This window comes from Ambystoma mexicanum, chromosome 1q (genome assembly GCF_040938575.1).
Source record: "Ambystoma mexicanum isolate Mex_15411 chromosome 1q, UKY_AmexF1_1, whole genome shotgun sequence".
NCBI classification, from domain to species: Eukaryota; Metazoa; Chordata; class Amphibia; order Caudata; family Ambystomatidae; genus Ambystoma; species Ambystoma mexicanum.
Window position 1 is genome coordinate 1,060,216,616 of NC_090922.1, and position 20,024 is coordinate 1,060,236,639.

Here is a 20,024-nt window from a genome sequence, read left to right on the forward strand (position 1 = left end):
AATATTAATTCTCAGGTCAAATTATTGACTAATACCGCATCCATTCTAGATAACATGGATTTGCCCAATGATTCTCATTTCTTTACCTTTAAACCCGTTTCAACAGCAGAAGTTATCCACACTGTCTCAAAACTCAAACCCACCTCCTGTAGGGGAGATGTTTTTCCAGCCTCCTTATTCGAAGATCATATCCATACCGTTGCCCCATGGGTCACTACCTTTGTTAACAGATCCTTCAGTGAATCATATGTCCCCGAAAACATAAAGGAAGCATGGGTCACTCCTCTGCTTAAGAAGGAAAATCTGGATCCGGCAGAGGCAGGAAATTATCGCCCAATCACTAATGTTCCCTTTATGCTGAAAATCATAGACAAGATTGCCTACTGTCAATACCAAACTTTTGTCGAGGAACATGATATTCTAGCCTCACAACAATCTGGGTTTCGCCCCAATCATGGGACTGAAACCGCACTGCCAGATTTAAAATCTTACATTGCTGGCCTTGTTGATAAAGGGCATACCGCCCTGTTACTATTATTAGACCTATCCGCTGCGTTCGATTTAGTCGATCATCAACTACTGGCGGATAGACTGATCACAATCTGTAAATGTTCCCCTGAAGCCTCTGCTTGGTTCAAATCATTTCTGGGTCCACGGAACATGAGTTACGAAGGATAATGCTCACTCCATGGCCTCCTTACTATTATGTGGTGTTCCACAGGGCTCATGTCTTTCACCTCTTCTCTTTAATATCTACTCTCGTCTTCTCTGCGCTCTTCTTTCAGCCCTTGGCATTTATTTTGCCAACTACGCTGACGACACGCAGGTTATTAAACTCACTGGTGAGTATCAAAAAGATGTTGAGCATATCAACTCCATCTTCACTGAAATCCAGAAGTAGATGGCATTAAACTCACTGGCCCTCAACAATGCAAAAACAGAGCTGTTGATTTTAGGTACCCAGAAAAATCTGAAGAAACTCGACACAAAATATGACAACTTTCTGATTGGCCAACACATAATTCCCGTATCTAAATCCGTAAAGACCTTGGGAGTTTACTTTGACCCGCAGCTATCCTTCACCCGTCGGGCCAATTATCTCAAATTCTCGTGTCACTATTATATTCAGCTTTTATGGCAGATTCGTCCTTATCTGTCTAAAGAGAACCTTGCTGTGATTGCAGCCGCCACTGTAAACTGCAAGCTTGATTATTGTAACAGTCTAATGATCGGTACCTCCCAGACCAACATTAAAACCTTGCAGATTATACAAAACAATGCAGCACGCGCTGTAATGGGCCTTAAGCGCAACATGAACGTCTCTGACGCCAGGCGCAGCCTTCATTGGCTCCTTGTGAAACAGCGCTTACACCACAAAGGCCTTACTACTGTGTTTAAATGCCTTCATGGCCAAGCCCCATCCTATCTCGCTACTAGGATCAAAAAGAATATCCTGAAAAGATTTGGGGGTATTAGCTTTGACTCTTGGGCCCCAGCTCTCTGGAATGCTCTCCCTAAATACCTCTCTAATAGTGAGTCTCTGCCTATCTTCAAAAAGCAATTGAAGACCTTCCTGTTTGACAAAGGATAGGTCTCTTCCGTCTTCTTATCATAGCCCTCTCGGTATTGAAATCAGTCTTCTGCTATCTTTTCCTCATTTTGCTGGTCTTTATGAGGTTTAGGTTTCACCAAGTCTACATGTCTCCTCGTTCTCCCTGTCTGACATTGTTTTTTGTTGTTCTGTCTCTTTCCTCCTTTTTTGTGTGCGCCCTGAGGCCTATGGGTTAGTGGCGCAATACAAGAATACAGATAGATAGAAGATAGACAAGAGGGAGGACTTCTGGGGGCTCCTGCACTGGGAAGGTCGGCGGCAACAATGGGCAAACTTCAATTCAGCAGCACTCTGCAGTTTCAGCTTATTGCGTCTACAGTAAATAGCAACACTGCGGTTCTCAAATACCACTTCAGACTTTCCTCGCATCTGGGGTCCAGCACTCTGTTGAGGTGGCAAACCAACGGTCCAGGAGTTGCAGCAGGCGTCTCTTCCAAGTTCTTTGGATTCTTTCGTCCAGTGGTCGACTTTCTTCCAAGCTAAAAAGCCTTTCCTTTTATGCAGGTTTCTCCCATTCATTCCAGCCTAGCTGTCAATCACACAGCAGGGTGGCTTTCCTCCAAGGACAGCCATTCGGCCAATCACCTTTGAGTGCATTCCTGTAATCGGGGGGGGATTAAGCACACTGAGTTTTAGACACCTCCCTCACTTCCTGACCCTGCCAGACATGCTGGAGCCAGAGGCAGGCTTCACTCGTGAATCCCACAAAGACAAAATGAACAAAGGGACCAAACCTGGTTTGGCACGCATAGTAAATCTCAAGAAGGACCTTTCCAACAAGAAATGGTGAAAAAAGGAAGACCGATGCCATTTTGACAAAATGGGCACCCCTGGGTGTCTTGCTGCAGTTGCAGCCTGCGGTAAAAACACACAATGGTAGTCAAAAGTAAACTGCTGCCACCAGCCATTAATTGTAGAAAGGGTAACATAAAAATGTTACATGAGAAACTAGACAAAGGGGATACCAAGTAACCCCTCCAACACCCTAGTGTAAGATAGTGTGTGCTGGGTCTAGAAAGTCAATTTCACTTCATTGCTCTTGGAAACAGTAGTTTCACCAAGAGAAGCTATTTAAACCTTTGGGAAATCTAAGAGACTTCCCTGTGCCACTGTACTCAAGGTGCTGTGTGTCACAAATGCAAAGATGATGCCTATGGAGTTTGTCAGACTCCAAAGTCAAAAGAAACACAGAGTCACAAATCACAGAAAAATACATGAGCGTGGGAAAAGGGTCTAACTCTCTCCAGGTTAGAGATTAAAAGTCCTAAAGTCCAGAAAAAAGAGCTGGGGGACCCTAAGGTAGAGAGGAATTAGCACATTACTGAGAATTCTCCCTAACAATGCACAACTATTCTTCCAACTTTCCACTGACGTCCTTGCACCCTCCTTCATCCCCGACTGCCTCTCTGCCATCCAGGCCTGGTGCACTGACAATTACCTCTGCCTCAATGCCAGCAAAACAGAGATTCTCCCTATCGGGTCCCCTGTACCATACTTCTTCCCCACACTCTTGCCTTCCTCCTTGCCTCCTCCCCCGCCCCCTGCACTGTAGTTGGGCATCTGAGTCATCTTTGACCCCTCTTTGCTTCATCCCTCATATTCAGGACATTGTGAAGAAGTCCCACTTTCTGCTCTTCTCAAAGGGACTCTACCCTTCCTCACCTTCCCCCAGAGACTCAGTGTTACCCGTTCTCTGGTTCTTTCCAGGCTAGACTACTGCAGTATCCTCCTCCTTAATCTTCCTTCCTCCACCCTGCGACCCCTCCAGCTAACCCTGAATAGGGCAGCGAGACTTATCCTTGGCCTCAAACCCAGGGACTGCATCTCTCCTGCCCTAAAAAGCCTTCACTGCCTCCCGGTCTCGGCACAGATTAAATTCATATCCCTCTGTATCATACACAAGGCTGTCTGAGGCCAGGGACCCCTCTTTCTTCAACGCCTCCTGACCAAATACTCTCCTCCGTTCCTCTGGCACCATCAAAGTCTCAAAAGAAGTGAAAACTTTAGGCATTTATATTGACTAAACATTGAACCTAGCTAGACAAACCAATGCATTTGTCTCATCCACAGCCTACACCTGCAAATTAATCACAGCCTGTAGGCCATTCCTCACGACTACTAACTGTATTACTTTAGCCAGAGCACTAGTGCTATCAAAACATGATTACTGCAATGCGTTGTATACCTAGGAACCAACCAACATAACCTAAAAAAGATGCAAGCAATACAAAATAATGCCATTAGATCAGCATTAAATATCCCCAGACCACACATATCTCAACATAGACGCAACCTGAACTGGCTCTCTGTCAATCAAAGAATTGCCTTCAAAACTATATCCCTAACCCACAAATGCCTAGCGAACCAAGCCTGTAGCTACCTTACTAATAACTTCACTCGCAACTCATTTGATTGCCCCACCAGATCTGCTCAATCTCACTGTCTTAAAATACCAAGATTCAAACTCCAAAAGGCCAGAGGCAGCAGTTTCCCTACTCTAGCAGCTAAGAAATGGAGCTCCCTTCATTTAACGCTAAGATCTGAACCATCCTTTCACATCTTCAGAAAGAAGGCTAAAACATGGCTCTCCACACAAGAGAACTAAATACTCGCCCGTTAATGATTGACTGTTAACTCATACTGTGTTATCTTTTGAACTGTACATAACCGTGCCTTGTAACTACACTCTCATGTACATATGTAATTTATTGTAACGATTTATTGCCACACTTCATTGTATATTCCTGCAAGAAAAGAGCCCAGATTCCTCCAGGCTTGGTGCGCTCTACAAATAAATAAAATACAAATACAAACTCCCTGCGTGTTAAGCGCTTTGCAAAACAGAGAGCTGGTGGACAATCACTTTCCTCGGCTGGCACCCTCCTGTGGAATAACCTCCCTCTGCGTCTTGGGCAAGACCTCCATAATTTCTGAAAAAGCCTTACCAACTTTCTCTTTGCCTCTTCCTTCTCCTCCTCTCTTCCCTGCTTATCTTACAGCAGTGTGACTGATGTGGAGGGACCTTGTGTCATGGGGGCCTTGTCCTCCACATCTCTCATCCCAGCTGCTTTTCTTCTCTACTACACTTACTTGTGATCACCCTACCCATGGGTGGTTGCACTTACGTTCTTCTCCTCTTAGCACTTACCCTGAGCAAAGCACCTGATTTCCTCACCCCTCTGCACTTGCACTTTCTGAACACTCACAAGGCATAGTAGGTTTGTCTCCCCTTCCCTTCATTCTCATTACTTGTACTATTAATGCAATGATTTATCCTTGCTGTAATTCATTGTCTACTCCCCCACCCCCTTTCCCTACCCTGTTTGCCCTGTGGGCGCTTTGAAACAGTTTTGCTAATTGTATAAGCGCCTAATAAATGACCAAGAAATAAGCATGTCAACCTTTTACAGAGCTTGCAATTACTTTTAAGATTAGTGAAAACAATTCAGAGGTAAGTAATAACTTTGTCATACTTTTTTGAATGACCTTATGTAATTCACAGGTAAATAATAACTTTGTAGTAAATCTATAGATCTGCTTCAGGAATAATAGTTATACGACCAACATTAGCAAGTAAGTCATTGGCAACACTTGTAACTTATTATGTGTCAGGAATCTAACAAGTGAGTGCAATAATTGATACTTTTCAGAATATTGACACAATTCAAAGGTAAGTAATAACTTTATTGATCATAAACAACACCAACACAAGGTAAGCTACTTAATCTTTTCACAGAACCTAGGCTTCAAGAGTCCTTCCCTAGCTAGTTCTGAGTCTCTTTTAGGGGCAGAATGGGGATCAAAAAGGCAAGCACAAGCTGTATAAAAGGCAAATGTTCCTGTGGAAATGTTCTGGAACAGTTAAGTAACAGTTCTTGTGGGTAAACTGGTTCAGGGACTTTGTAGAAGACTCCCTGCAATGCGTTCCAGCATTAGGCGTAAGCGATGCGTAATGTTGTGTATGGTTGAACTCCCAAACACACGAGTTACCTCAAGTCACACGGGAGCAACACAATGACTTTAGGTAAGTATTACCTCAATTCCCAAAGTACCTTAGGAGTGATGAAGATGAAGCTGGATGCCTTCATACGGTAGCAGCTGTAGACCCGGTCTCCTGTTTGTTGGTCGTGGTAGCGAAAGGAGGGACTTTGGCTGGGATTTCACAGCAACAATCGAGCGGGGGGGCTCCCAGCAAAGGGATTCTTCGGGCTCCAAAGCGGATCTGTGGATTTTGGAAAATTTTCGGTGACATCAGTGAAGAACGGTTCTCGTCCGATCGACTCGGTCCCGCACTCTGGCGAGGGGACTTTGAGGAGTGGAATCTTGCTTCTACAGGTTCAGCAGGAGTCCACCAAAGTTTCGGGAAGATTCATTCTTCGGAAGACCATGCAGCGCAGGAGGGACGCTGGTCGCAGGGTATTGGCGGTTTGCAGCCCAGAAAGGTTGCAGCATGTCATGGGATCGCTCAAATTGAAGGTCATGTTGGGACTGATTATGCCCACCAGTCCAAGTGAGGAAGTCGTCCTCTTTGGAGCTTCCCTGTCGATTCGAAAATGGGGTCAGGACAGCAGCAGTCACTTCAGGCTTCACCGGTTACTGGAAGGGGCTGCAAGCGTCTCGAGTCAGCTTCATCTTCGTTTCTTCTTCCAGTGGTCGACTTGTCTTCAATTTCCAGATCCAGGCTATTTATCCAGGAACCCAGCCAATCCGCACTCATGCTACATTCAAACTTTGGGCGGTTGCTGTCCATTCAGGACAGCCAGCCTCCCAGTTGGAGCTGGTTCCAGGCAGGCATGCCAGAATACAAAAGGGCTGTTGATTTCACACTCCTCCCTCGTTTCCAGTCTTCACAGACACTCTGGTGCCTTGGTAGGCTTCCTGAGGTATTGCCACAGTTAAACCAGGACCTCCCCAACCCAATCTGGCTGAAAAGGACCAAGAAAGGACAAGCGCACAAAAAATGGCAAAAAAAGCAACCATTTTGGGTCAGTGGTGACTCTTCTGTGCATTACCGAGGCTGTGAATACAGCCCGCGGGTAACAATCACACAAACGTCAGTAGAACACCTCCACTGCCACCAGCCATTCAGGTATGCTTTTCACTGTAACAGAAATGTTACAAGATCCATGAGAAAAGGGATACTATGTAACCCCTCAGCACTCCACATAAGGTGGGTGTGCTGATCTCTCAAAAGAAAATGTAGAAAGGATAAAAAGTATTCCTCTACCCTTGGGGAACATTAGTTCTCATGAGGAAAATGAAAGAAAATGCAAAGTGAAGCCCAAAGGGCTCCCAGTAGCACTGCACAAAAGGTGCTGTGTGCTACAAAAGTAGATTACAGATGCCTTACAAAATATCGGGGAAAACATGAGTCCATAAAATAAAGTACAAAAGTAATCAACAAGGGTTCCCATATACAGAGTAAAAGAATGAGTGAGTGGGAATAAAGCCTCCCACTCACTCGGGAGACGGATAAAAATAAAACAAGGAGTCCAGCAAAAAGTGCTGGGGGTCTCACATGAGAAGGAACAGATGAATGTCATGTACCAACCCACTCACCAGAAGGATAAGCAGGTGCGTTGGAAAGGCAATTGACTGCCATGGAAAGTTCTGGGGTGGTGTGAAGCTGTGCCTGCGCTTTGCAAACCGGTAGCACTGAGGGAAGTGAGATTACTGAAGAGATTTTTTTCCAGAGTCCCCCAGCCACCTCCCTTGTTCTTTGGCCATCCAGCACCCAGATTCCTGGCTTACCAAGGTAGTAGGTCTGATGCACGTCACCACTGGTAGGCAGTAGAGCCACTGATTAAGTGCAGTAGTTGGTAGGGTTAAGGTTGCCTTGTGTAGGGACCCGGGATGCATCAGTGAAGGCATGGGTGGAAGTGTCAGCTGAGGTGAGGGTAAAGGGCAAGACTTCAGTTAACCGCTACTGGACCTGAACAATGCTTCATGGCAAAGGGCATGGGTGGAAGCAATATTTGAAGCGATTTTGAAGTATTGGAGCAGCTGTGCGGCTTCAAGATAAAGACCGATCTTGTGTTGGAAAGCTAATAGTGTTAATTTTTGCTGTGCTTCATGGAGGCGCCATGACTTCTAGGGCCAGAAGTCTGTAGGTGATTCCTGACAACCAGACTGTTGGCCTTAATGAAAGTGAATTGTGCTATATTGGACTTAATAGGTTTACAGCTGGCATAAGTAAATAAACCTCCCCTCTAACTGTACTCAACTGACTACCTGCATGAGTTGGGGAAAAAAAAATCTTATGACCTACAATAAAATACATACTTTGAAGCACTCACAGGTATGTTTGCAAAGTAATGAACCCCTTCTGTTTACTTTTTTCCTTGAGTTCTGTGTTGCCATAATGTGGACAGTTTTAGGAGTACTTGAACTTGTACCTAGAATAAAGTGGATGAAGATCGAAGTGAATGTGGTCCTTTATTGTGCGTGCACAACATGGTTTTGTCCATCATTGCAGTAGGTATACCTGCATACGATGAGCATGTTCTAATCCGCCTTGGAAGACCCAGGTTATCGGCAGAGACATGAAACGTAAGTGATTTGGTTCCTGTCTGAGAGAGAAAAGTAGAGTCAATTGCTTGGGGCCCCAGAGAGTAAAACACTGTACCGGTGTTAGTGGGGAACTGGACATGCAATCAAGACTCCCAGGCGGGCAATCTGAGTGCTTTAGTTGGACAATAGATGTGAATTGGAGATAACAAAGTGTAGTCTAATGTAGTGAGAAGATTAAAAATAGTTTTCCTCTGCATGAATTAAGAAAAGGAACAGGAATAGGATATTTAGCATTGAATTAAGTATTCTTTTCTTTTGATATTTAACCCTAATGCAGTCTCTTTATTGGAGATGTTACCGTTTAACCATTTCATGTGTAACCATTTCAGGAATGGGATTTGGAGACCGAACAAGCACATTCTGTGGCACACCAGAATTTTTAGCACCTGAAGTATTAACTGAAACATCCTATACAAGAGCAGTGGACTGGTGGGGTCTTGGTGTCCTGATTTATGAAATGCTTGTTGGTGAGGTATGTATGCATATTTTTTATATTTGTACAGTGACTGACCAGTTCCCGACATAGGAACTCTGTCAATGCACGGACTGCATGACCACCCCAGAACTTTAATGTAAAATGTTTGAGAATGGTGTCTAACCTTGTACTGTCACATTTGCCACTATAGCATCTGCACAGCATTTTTGTTAGAGGGCCTCATTATAAGTACATTACTTCAAATCAGTCCCCATAGGTATGATCTGAGCCAAGGCGTGTTGTGAGGTCCTAACCAGAGTGGAAATATTTTAAGTTTTGACAACTAGCCACATATAAATCACTCAACCGCATTTGTGGAATGAGGGTGGTGCATAACCGTTAAAGATTTTTCTTTTGCTGCTTTCCTGCCATGGACTTCTATGGGACACACTTTCTTTTTGCTTTGTTTTGAACCCTGACCTGTCCTTTCGGAGGCAAGTAAAGCCTTCTGATTTACTTCACTTGCGCTTTTGCTCATTCTTATGGGGAAACAGATTAGTCTCTAATATTATCAGTACTGAGAAACTAGAACTCCCTTTGTGGATTTCTTGTTTTGTTATAATTGCACACATCACCATGCAGCTGCGGTCAGCAATCTGCGGCTCTGCAGATGTTTTAGACTACAAGTTTCATGATTCCTCACCATTGACTATGCTGGCTAAGGCTGTTGGGAGTTGTGGTCCAAAACAACTGGAGAGTTAAAGGTTGCAGACCACTGCCTTGCAGTGAAGAGTGGTTAGGATACTTTGTATTGTTACATATAACTTTTTCTGTAATGGCTTTTTTGTTACTTTTACAATGTGCCTTGGATGAGCTGGTTGCAGCAGTTATTTTTCGACTGTTGTAATGTTACTTGTGCACTTTTCCATTTACTGCAGATGGTGTTCAGGGAGTTTTCCTAAAGTCCTACTGGTAGTAAGACTTTAGTAAGCCATCCCAGTGGTTTGTAGATATCCAACTCTTTGTATCAGTCTATACTAACTCAAAATCTTGGTAGAGTGGCAGAGAAGTCAGGCTTATCTTAAGAGGAAGATGTGAGCTGTAGGTAAGTACACTGAAACATAGACATGCACATTAAAGAAACTCAAACTTATTTATATAAAATTATATATTTATCATATATACACACACTTTAAATACAACGTTTACACTAGAACACTTCAGAATACTTGAGAATACACTTCAAAGGGCACTTTCACTTTTGTGTTGGTTTGCGGCTACATTTGTAGCAATGTTAGAAAGGGAAAACACAATGTTATTGTATTATCGGTTATTACGCGCACCTGCAGATTCTAACTTTTCATACGGTAATACATTTACTCTGCAAACACATATAGTAAAGTCACTTAAAGGGAGTAAAATATTTAGTCTAACATTAGCTTAATTCAAGGTTCTAAAGCCGGTTTCTTTGCCCAGTAAGTCTAAGTCCCAAAATGCAACCCTAGCCAAAGGCAGTTCGGAGAGGGCTCCAAGTCTTTACAAGCTGCAGAATACGAGGAGTTCCTGTGGATTTTTTCCAGTCTCTAGTGTTATAGAAGCAGCAAGTTAACGAACAATGGAGACCTGTTAAAAGACTGGAAGGGACACAAGCAGCAAGAGGGGGTGACCCTGGGCACCTCTAGGTGCACTCCAACGGCTCTGGAGAGACTTTGTGGAATCGGGTAAGCAATACCTTTTTCCCCACAGTACATTAGGTTAGAAGAAAATATTCGTGCTGGATGCTCCACAGTGTTTCTGCTGTGTACCCGACCTCTGGATTACTTGGTCTGATGACTGAAGGCAGGACAATGGACGGGATCACTTTGCAGCAGTCTCGAGGGTGGACCTGTAGCACAACTTTCTCCAGCATGGGGTCTGGCATGGATTCACATGCTCATGAATATTCCCCGTCGTCAGGCTGGGAATCCTCGGTAAAGAAAAAACCAGTATCAGTTTCGTTTCTGATCTGTCTTTCGTAGCAATAACCAATCACTGGTCTCTGCGTCATACTGACCACAGCCAATGACTGCCCTCTACCTAAGCACCGCCTCTGGCAGCCATCTTCAGATTTTTACCGCACGTTCATGTGTTGGGATCCTCGTGCTATTGCTCTCGAGCGTTAGTGCTATTTTTTCGCGCTTTTCACAAAAAAACTTCGATTCTTTGGTCAAAAGAGCCTCAAGCTCCACCGATCCTACATCCGATCAACGGGGACCCGTGTCGGATTCGTCTGTGCCCCTCAAGGGTGAAGATTTCGTCGAGCTACACTTCGGAGGACTCCAGAAGCTTCTCAGGCCCGGTCTCGGAGATGGCCCAGGAGAAGGGAAGCTCGACGCCCGGAAAGCTGTTCAGGGTCTGCCCTGGATGCCAGCTGCAGAACGTCTTTAAGGAGGACGAACACTCTTTCTGCCTTTACTGCCTTCATGAGGACAAAACGCACGTGGAAAAGGACTGTGCGTTTTGCGGCAACATGTCGGAACGGACCATGAAGGACCGTCATCAACGTCTCGCCAACTGGCTGGAGGGTAAGAGCCCGTCTGGCGAGAAGAAGAAGAAATCCGAGCGGTCTTCTAAGACCTTTGAGGGCGCCCCGGCGACGGGGGCCCAACATAAGGCCAAGCACCGCGAGTCCGCTGGCACCGGGAGCGCCGAACGGTCGGGCTCTACGGGCGCCAGGCAGGGCGCACCCTCCCCGGCGCCATCAACCACGAGCCAACGCTCTGGGTCGGGTAAGAGGAAGGCCGAGCACCCGGCGAAGCTCCTGGAGAGGCCCCGGTCGAGCTCTAAGGCAGAGGAGGAGCGTGGCAGTGCCCCCTCCCTCAAGGATAAGGCGGTGAGCGCACCTAAGGTGGTGAAGGCCTTGATCCATCCGACCAAGCCCTCTATCGAAACGGTCGCGGCGGCCCTGGCCCAGCCTGTGGAGGCTGCACCAGTGGTGGCGACCTCAGGGCCCAGAATCTCCCTGCCTCCTCGGAGGGAGTCTTCTTTTGTGCCCATCGATAGGACCCCCGTGAAACCCTCCGTGGGGAAGAAGGGGGGGCAGGGCGTCGTCGTAGATTCGGCCTCAACCTCAGAAGAGGAGCTGATCGAGGTCTTAAGCCACGGCCTAGGCGTGGAACAAGACCAGCCCGTCGGAATGGGCCCCGACGCAGGTGACGACGACATCGTCGAGGATACCGACGGGGCCCCTGCTCGCCCGTCGGATTCCCCTCTGCCAACGCCGCGAGACAACTCGGCGGCCATTTTGTTGGCCATACAGTCCTTATGCACTGAGATAAGGACGAGGCTACCGTTACCGACGGAGGAAACTCTCCCGTCGGGGGATCCAGAACCGGGACCTTCTGGTGTTCCCCCTACCAAGAAAAGAAGGATCCATCCTCCACCTCCTTTTCAACCGTCGCGCCCCGTCCAGCCCTCCTCCCCATCCACCCGAGGGGATGATACGGGGACTGACACGGCAGCGACGGGTACGGACGACGAGGCATACAACGAGGATTTTCCGTCGTCGCCTCCCACCAGGGCTTCTCCGCCCGACGAGATCGGATCTTTCCACTCCATGATCTCCAGGGCTTCCGAGCTTTTCCAACTCTGCCCTGAGGAGAAGAAAAAGGAAGGCTTCCTTTATCAGCGGCGCGAGGCCAAGAGGAAGACGGTCCTCGCAGTGCCTCTGTTGGACGACATTTGGGATGAGGGCCTTTCCCTCCTCAAGAACCCTTCCACGACGCCAGCTAGAAGAGACCGGTACGAGAAGAAGTACCGGGTCCCAGACACGGCCCCCCTATGCCTCCGGGCGCAGCCTACCCCGGACTCCGTCGTCTCCGCGGCAGCCAGGAAGAAAGCGGGGGGGGGTGCGGCCTCCACATCGACTTCCCCGCCGGACGGCGAGGGAAAGAAATTGGATACTATGGGACGTAGAGTCATCTCGTCGGCAGCGACGACGATTAAAGCGGCCAACGCCTTGGCTATCGTGGCCCGCTACGACAGGGAGCTCTGGTACAAGATGGCTCCCCTGCTGGATTTTCTGCCGGACGACAAGAGGGCGGAGGCCCTTGAGATCCTCCAGGAAGGTGAAGTGGCTTCGGACCACGCCATCACCGTGGCGACGGACATCGCCGACGCGGGGTTCCGCCAGCTGGGCAACGGCGTTTGCCTTCGACGTCGTGGATGGCTCAAAGCTACGGACTTTCGGCAGGACGTCCAGACCAGAGTCCTGGACATGCCCTTCGACGGGAACAACCTGTTTGGGAAGACGGTGGACGATGCCTTCTGGGTTCCCTCTGCTGTGTTAGTACCTTTTCAGCAGCACCAACAAAGGAACGGATCGCCCGGTCAATCTTCTTCGCTTCTTGCAGTCCCACACTCTGAGGGGGTCTGGACAAGTTGGAGCAGATCTCTGGAGTGTCCTTACGGGTTTAGGAAATATTTGGATGGATTCTGCCTTTCCACGACGATGCACTAGAAATGGGCAGCAAGTCTCCTGGTATTGGGGCTCTGCAGCTCTGGAAACTCCTAGGACCTCGGGAGATGGCTTGTTTTCATGTTTGGTCTTGGGACTGGTTGTTCCCACCAGCCAAAGGGAAGGAGTTGTCCTCTTCAGAGATCCTCTGTCAGCCAGAAAACAGGGGCAGGACAGCAGTGGTCGCTTTACGGTGTTGCAAAGGGTCTGCAGGCATCTCTGGTCATCTTCGGTTATTTCAGCTTCCAGTGGTCGACTTGCTTTTCACTCCAGAAGCCTCGCCTTTTATATAGTTCCAGCACACACTCCAGGACAGCCAGACCCCCTGTGGGAGTTTGACATATTCAGGCACTCTGGCAGACAATGGACAGGGGGGTTGAAAGCTCCTCCCCCACATCCTGCCTGCCCAGCCACTCTGGAGCCTAGACGGGGATACCCAAGGGTTCCCGCCAAAGGTATAACACACTCGAGCACTCCCCCTGTCAGAATGGTAGAAGGGCTGACAAAGAACCACGCTAGTAAGGCCGAAAAAGTGAGGCAGGTCCCAAGTTGGTACTTGGGTGCACTTATTGTACACTACTGAGGCTATGGACATAGCCTGCGGTACAGAAAATACACAATAGTTGTTAGAACACGTCCACTGCCACCAGCCATAACTAAGTGGTTGTCTATGTGATTTAAAAAGTCACAGAAGCAGAGCTCAGGGGATACACGGTATCCCTTTGGCACTCCACTGAAGGTGGGGCGTGACCATCTCACAGTCTAAAGTTTTGGGAGAGAGAGAGGACATACAAAATAATCTTAATGGCGGCCCCTAAGGGTCTCCAGCAACACTGACCATAAAGAACTGTGTGCTGCAGTAGTAAAACACGGATGCCTTTATGAGCTATGGAGCAGACCGACTCCATAGAACAGGTACAATACAAAGCCTAGAGTCCCAAAAGACAGAGCCCACAAAAATGAATGAGTGGAAAAAGGCTCCACTCATTCAGGATTGAAAGAAAAAGGGCCAGAAGTCCAGTAAAAAGTGCTGGGGTTCTCAATAGGAGAGGGGATGAAGCATAAAAATGATAAATCTCCATAACAGATGGTACAGGGTTGGCCATCCTGCTGTGTTGCCGCCTTCCTGCCTTCTTGGGTCAGGAAATGCTATATATGGAATGCACTTTCCCAGGGAAAGCTACTGCTTTCGTTGGCAAAGGGTAGTTTTGTGTGAGAGCATGGATGTGGGGGCTGGGACTGTCTCATCCCAGTAGACATTTGGGTGCTTGAATGTCTGTTGCGGGGCAGATATGGTGTGAAGTGGCTATACAGAATTGGCGAGCCACTGTCTGCATTGGTGCAGTTCTGCAGCATAGGGTCTGGCATGGATTTGCATGCTCATGAATATCCCCCGTCAGGCCGGGAATCCGCTGTAAAAGAAAAGGTTTCACTTTCACTTACAAACTGTCTTTCTCCTCTAAACCAATCACTGCACTCTCGGTCATACTGCCCCCAGCCAATGACTGCCCTTTCCCTAAGCCCCTCCACTGGCAGACATCTTCAGATTTTTACCGCACGTTCAATGTTGGGAGTCCTCGAGTTTTGCTCCGTGAGCTATTCTACGTCTTTTGAGAAAAAGTCCTATTTTTGGCAAACAAATCCTGTGTGCTCTTCCTAGCCATCGGCCACGAACCGGGGTTCCGTTTATAAGTGAATTCCCCTCCTCAAGTGTTTGTAGAGGAAAAACAGCTTCAGTGCCTCTACTGTCTCCACCAAGACAACCGAGAAGGAGATTGTAAGATCTGCTCGGGTTCAGCAAGGGAACCATGAAAGATCATCACAGTAGACTGGTGGTGTGGCTCAGCACCAGGGCCTCTACCCCGTGCCTCAGACAAGGCCAAGCACTGCCAGTCAGTTTCCATTGGGATTGCCGCGCATGCGGGTCCCGCAATGGGCAGGGCGTGATCAACCTCACCCTCTGCCTCCGTCTCGAGCCATCGATCCAGCTCCTTGTTAGGCAAGATTGTATGTAGTAACCCTGTGGGAGATTAAACCAGCCTTGTCCTCTTGGCAATAGGTGACCCAACCTTTGATATAGGCCTGTACTACACAAGTTGGTAGAGTGAAGGAGCAGTCAGGCTTATCTCAAGAGGGGTCAATGTGAGCTGTATAGAGGTGCAAAATGGAGATTTCCAGTGACAAGTATTTAAATAACACCTATACTCAAGGTTTCTTATTAAAATATATCTTTATTTAAGTCCGTTTTAGAATAAGCCTTCTTTAGAAAGGGCAATAGGCAACAATAAAATACACTTAACAAATACACTCCTTCAGTTTCATTTAAGTAAGTAGATACCCTTTTGGGATGTCTCACGCACTTCCTACACCCTGAGGTGACTTCAATAGCTAGGACACTATGGACATTGATATATCACTTTAACACTTAATGCAATTATGGACTCCTGGGAAAAGGAAAAGGTTAGGGGAGGAAACAAAAGGTTAACCAGTGTTCTGAACAGGTAAGTACTTTAAAATCTCCCAATGAATATAGGTTAACACTTTACCAGGAATACAAGTAACCTATGTATAGATACACATAAAGTCAAAGGGCCAGAAGAGTCTGCAGGGAGCCAGGACAGCCACTGTCAATTGAGCAAAGTCTAGAGGAGCTGAGGCACTTCTTGAAGATGGCACAAAAGTCTTGCACAATGTTCTATAGAGAGTTTGTAGATAATTATCACTGTTGGGCCACAAGTTGGGAGGCTTGTGAAAAGCAAAGATGCAAGCAAATCTGCAAAATGCAGCAAATGCAAGTCGCCAGTGAGAAACAAGCAAGCTACAAGCAATAAGAGGTAAGGACCCCTAGTTAGACACAGGGACGTCATTTCACCAAAATGCCATGGGTAGTGGAAGTGACATCACGTGACCCTTGACCCCCTGATGACATCACAGGAAATGTCATTTGACCACACCCTGAAGTAATATCGCGAGTAGCGATGGAACACAACCTTTCACCCATTGACAAAACAGGAAATGGCATCACATAGCATTGTACACTACGAAAAATATGGTTACGATATCACTATAATGTGATGTAGATTTCATACAAGAATGGATCGCCATATGTATCGTAAAGATCACTGTGTATAGGCCCATATTACCAAATAACGGTGAATGCAAGCAGACGTCCTTGACCAAATGATAATGATGTGTTATTATATAGCACTTACGCTTAAGCGCTTTATGTAGAATAAATATACATCCAATATCACCCAACCTGTGTTGGTACTCATTTATCGACCTCAGAAGGATGAAAGGCTGAGTTGAGGCGTTTAAGAACAGACTAAATCAGTGACTCACCCCCTGAAGTGAAATAAACCTTTAATGAGTCTAGCAATTATTGTATAGAATTCCAGAAAGACACATTATTTGGTATTCCTATTCTTTCATATTTTGGGTAAGTGCTGAAAGTGTTAGACTTGTGGTATTCCGGTTATTATTATTTTTTTAAAAATTTTTTTAAAGGAGCCTGAACAAGAAGCCAGCCACTCCAAAAGTAAAGAACCACATGGTGCTGGCCACAGCTCGGGAGCTTGCATTACTAAAAAAATATATATATATCTCAAAACGAAGAGAAAAAATGAAAGCAAATGGCAGCTTTCCGGGCGGCACTCTCCTCAATAAAGAAATCACCTGGATACGTGAAAAAGAATCTCCATCATACGTCTTTTATTTTAACATATACAGTGGACAAGTAGCTCAGGAGAAAAACAAAACAACAACGCGTTTCACCCTTGCGGGCTTTGTCAGATTGTATATATATATATATTTTTTTTTTAAGAGGTCGCAGTTGCGACCTCTGGCGACCCCTAAATGACGTCCCTGGTTAGACAGTACCTTGGGTCTGAAGAAAAGGATCCAGCTGTCTTCTGTTCTGGTTGCAGTCCCTGTGTTTTTGGGCCTCATTCGTGGGGACAAGTGGGAGGACGTCTGTAGGACTCCTGCACTGCAGTTCGAAGGTCGGCGACGGGAATGGGCTTACTTCAGATCAGCGTTACTTCGCAGTTTCAGCTACCGGCAAATAGCACCACTGCAGTTCTTGGACACCTTGAGGCTCCCCTTGCTTCTGGGGTCCAGCACGCTGTTGAGGTGGCTCAGGTCACCCTGCTTCATGAGGGTCCTCAGGATCTTCCTGCAGCTCGGGTACAGCTTAAAGACGATGCACTCGTTCCTGGTGTTCCTGTCCCCTGGCACTCGCAGCAAAGAAGTACAGCCAGCAGGGAGAGGGGTTCCAGTCAAGTTTGTCTTGGGGTCTGTTGGTCCCACCAACCCAAGGGAAGAAGTCGTCTGTTCCGGGCTTCTCTAGTCTATATGAAATTATGAGCTTCAGCACAGCAGCAGCCAAGCAGGATAGGCTAAAGCAAAAATACTCCGGAGTACGCACCCAGGTGCCCACGGTTGTAACCGTCGCCTGGACTCTGTGTTATCGGCAGCTGCGAGGAAGGGATGATCTAACCCATCGTCTTTGTCCCTCGTCCCACCGGACAGCGACGGGAAGAAGTTGGACGTCCTGGGGAGAAGGATCGGATACTCCGCGGCATTGAACGTCAAGACGGCCAACGCACTGGCGATCTTGGCCAGGTACGGCAGAGAACTCTGGTACAAACTGGCCCCTATTCTGGACTTCCTGGCTGATGACAAATGGGTAGAGGCAATCTCCCTCTTCCAGGAAGTGGAAGTGGAGGTGGCGAAGGACCATGCCATCTGGGTGGCCCTGGACCTCGTCGACACAGGCTTCTGACAGATGGGGAACGGCGTCTACCACCGTTATCGAGGCTGGCTGAAGGCCACCAATTTCCGCCAGGAGGTCCAGACGAGAGTACTGGACATGCCTTAAACGACAACCTCTTTTCGGGAAGACAGTCAGCAAGTGTTTACAGGCAATCAAGACTGATACAGAGATGGCTCGTGCCCTTGGCGCTTTTCAGCAGTACCGCCCTTCCTTTCGCGCCTTCGGTGGAAAGTACAGCAGATCGACCAAAGGGTTTCGGTGGAGGTTCCTTGTACGGTCAACCCTCCCGGTCCAAGACCCAGGAGGCCTACAGAGGCCGTTCCAAGTCTTTCAGTGAGGGTGGTCTGCGCTAACGTCGCTCCCAAGGCGGGACGCAGGCGCCGAAGCAGGACTGAACCAGCCAGGACTTTGAGTCCCCACCCATGCACCCCGGTAGGGGTCCAGCTGGTGAGTTTCGTCGGCGAGTGGAAGATCTCCACCGACAGATGGGTAAAAAGGATGCTTTTGCCAACAGACATATCCTTGATTTGCTGCAAAGGTGTCTGCAGATCCCGCTTGTGGCCCGACAGGAACAGCACATCCCTCAGTTCCTGCACGAGGTACAGGCCACGCTACGAAATGGGGTGTTCTCCAGCATGGGGTCTGGCATGGATTCACATGCTCATGAATATTCCCCGTCGTCAGGCTGGAATCCTCGGTAAAGAAAAAAACCAGTTTCGTTTCTGATCTGTCTGCGTCATACTGACCACAGCCAATGACTGCCCTCTACCTAAGCACCGCCTCTGGCAGCCATCTTCAGATTTTTACCGCACGTTCATGTGTTGGGATCCTCGTGCTATTGCTCTCGAGCGTTAGTGCTATTTTTTTTCACGTTTTTTCTCAAAAACTTCGTTTTTTCGGTCAAAAGAGCCTCAAGCTCCACCGACTCTCCATCCGATCAACGGGGACCCGTGTCGGATTCGTCTGCGCCCCTCAAGGGTGAAGATTTCGTCGAGCTACGCTTTTGGAGGACTCCAGAAGCTTCTCAGGCCCGGACATGGCCCAGGAGAAGGGAAGCTCGACGCCCGGAAAGCTGTTCAGGATCTGCCCTGGATGCCAGCTGCAGAACGTCTTTAAGGAGGACCAACACTCCTTTTGTCTCTACTGCCTACATGAGGACAAGACGCACGTGGAGAAGGACTGTGCGTTTTGCGGCAATATGTCGGAGCGGACCATGAAGGACCGCCATCAACGTCTCGCCAACTGGCTGGAAGGGAAGAGCCCGTCAGGCGAGAAGAAGAGGAAGAAATCCGAGCGGTCTTCTAAGACCTTTGAGGACGCCCCGGCGACGGAGGTCCAACACAAGGCCAAGCACCGCGAGTCCGCTGGCACCGGGAGCGCCGAACGGTCGGGCTCTACGGGCGCCAGGCAGGGCGCACCCTCCCCGGCACCTTCAGCCACGAGCCAACGCTCTGGGTCGGGTAAGAGTAAGGGCGAGCACCCGGCGAAGCTCCTGGAGAGGCCCCGGTCGAGCTCGAAGGCCCCATCGGAGGGGGAGCGAGGCAGTGTCCCCCCCCTCAAGGATAAGGCGGTGAGCGCACCTAAGGTGGTGAAGGCCTTAATCCATCCGGCCAAGCCCTCTATCGATACTGTCGCGGCGGCCCTGGCTCAGCCTGTGGAGGCTACACCAGTGGTGGCGACCTCGGGGCTCAGAGTCTCCCTGCCACCTCGGAGGGAGTCCTCTTTTGTGCCCATCGATAGGACCCCCGTGAAATCCCCGGCGGGGAAGAAAAAGGGGGGGCAGGGCGTCGTCGTAGATTCGGCCTCAACCTCGGAGGAAGAGCTGATTGAGGTCTTAAGCCACGGTCTTGGCGTGGAAGAAGACCGGCCCGTCGGGATGGATCCCGACGCAGGTGACGACATCGTCGAGGGTGCCGACGGGGCCCCTGATCGCCCGTCGGATTCCCCTCTGCCAGAGCCGCAAGACAACTCGGCGGCCATTTTGTTGGCTATACAGTCCTTATGTTCAGAGATAAGGACGAGACTACCGTTGCCGACGGAGGAACCTCTCCCGTCGGGGGATCCTGAACCGGGACCTTCTGGTGTTCCCCCGCCCAAGAAAAAAAGGATTCACCCTCCACCTCCTTTTCAGCCGTCGCGCCCCGTCCAGCCCTCCTCC

The 20,024-nt window shown here is 48.3% G+C and overlaps 1 protein-coding gene across 1 annotated transcript in view; it reads left to right on the plus strand.

Annotated features, from left to right (window-relative positions):
- Positions 1 to 20,024, plus strand: part of PKN2 (protein kinase N2) — a 1,791,501-nt gene that overhangs the window by 1,639,862 nt on the left and 131,615 nt on the right. The window contains exon 19 of the mRNA XM_069641740.1: positions 8,512 to 8,654. Within this exon, the coding sequence (XP_069497841.1) occupies positions 8,512 to 8,654 (143 nt within the window). The remainder of the gene's footprint in view (positions 1 to 8,511; positions 8,655 to 20,024) is intronic.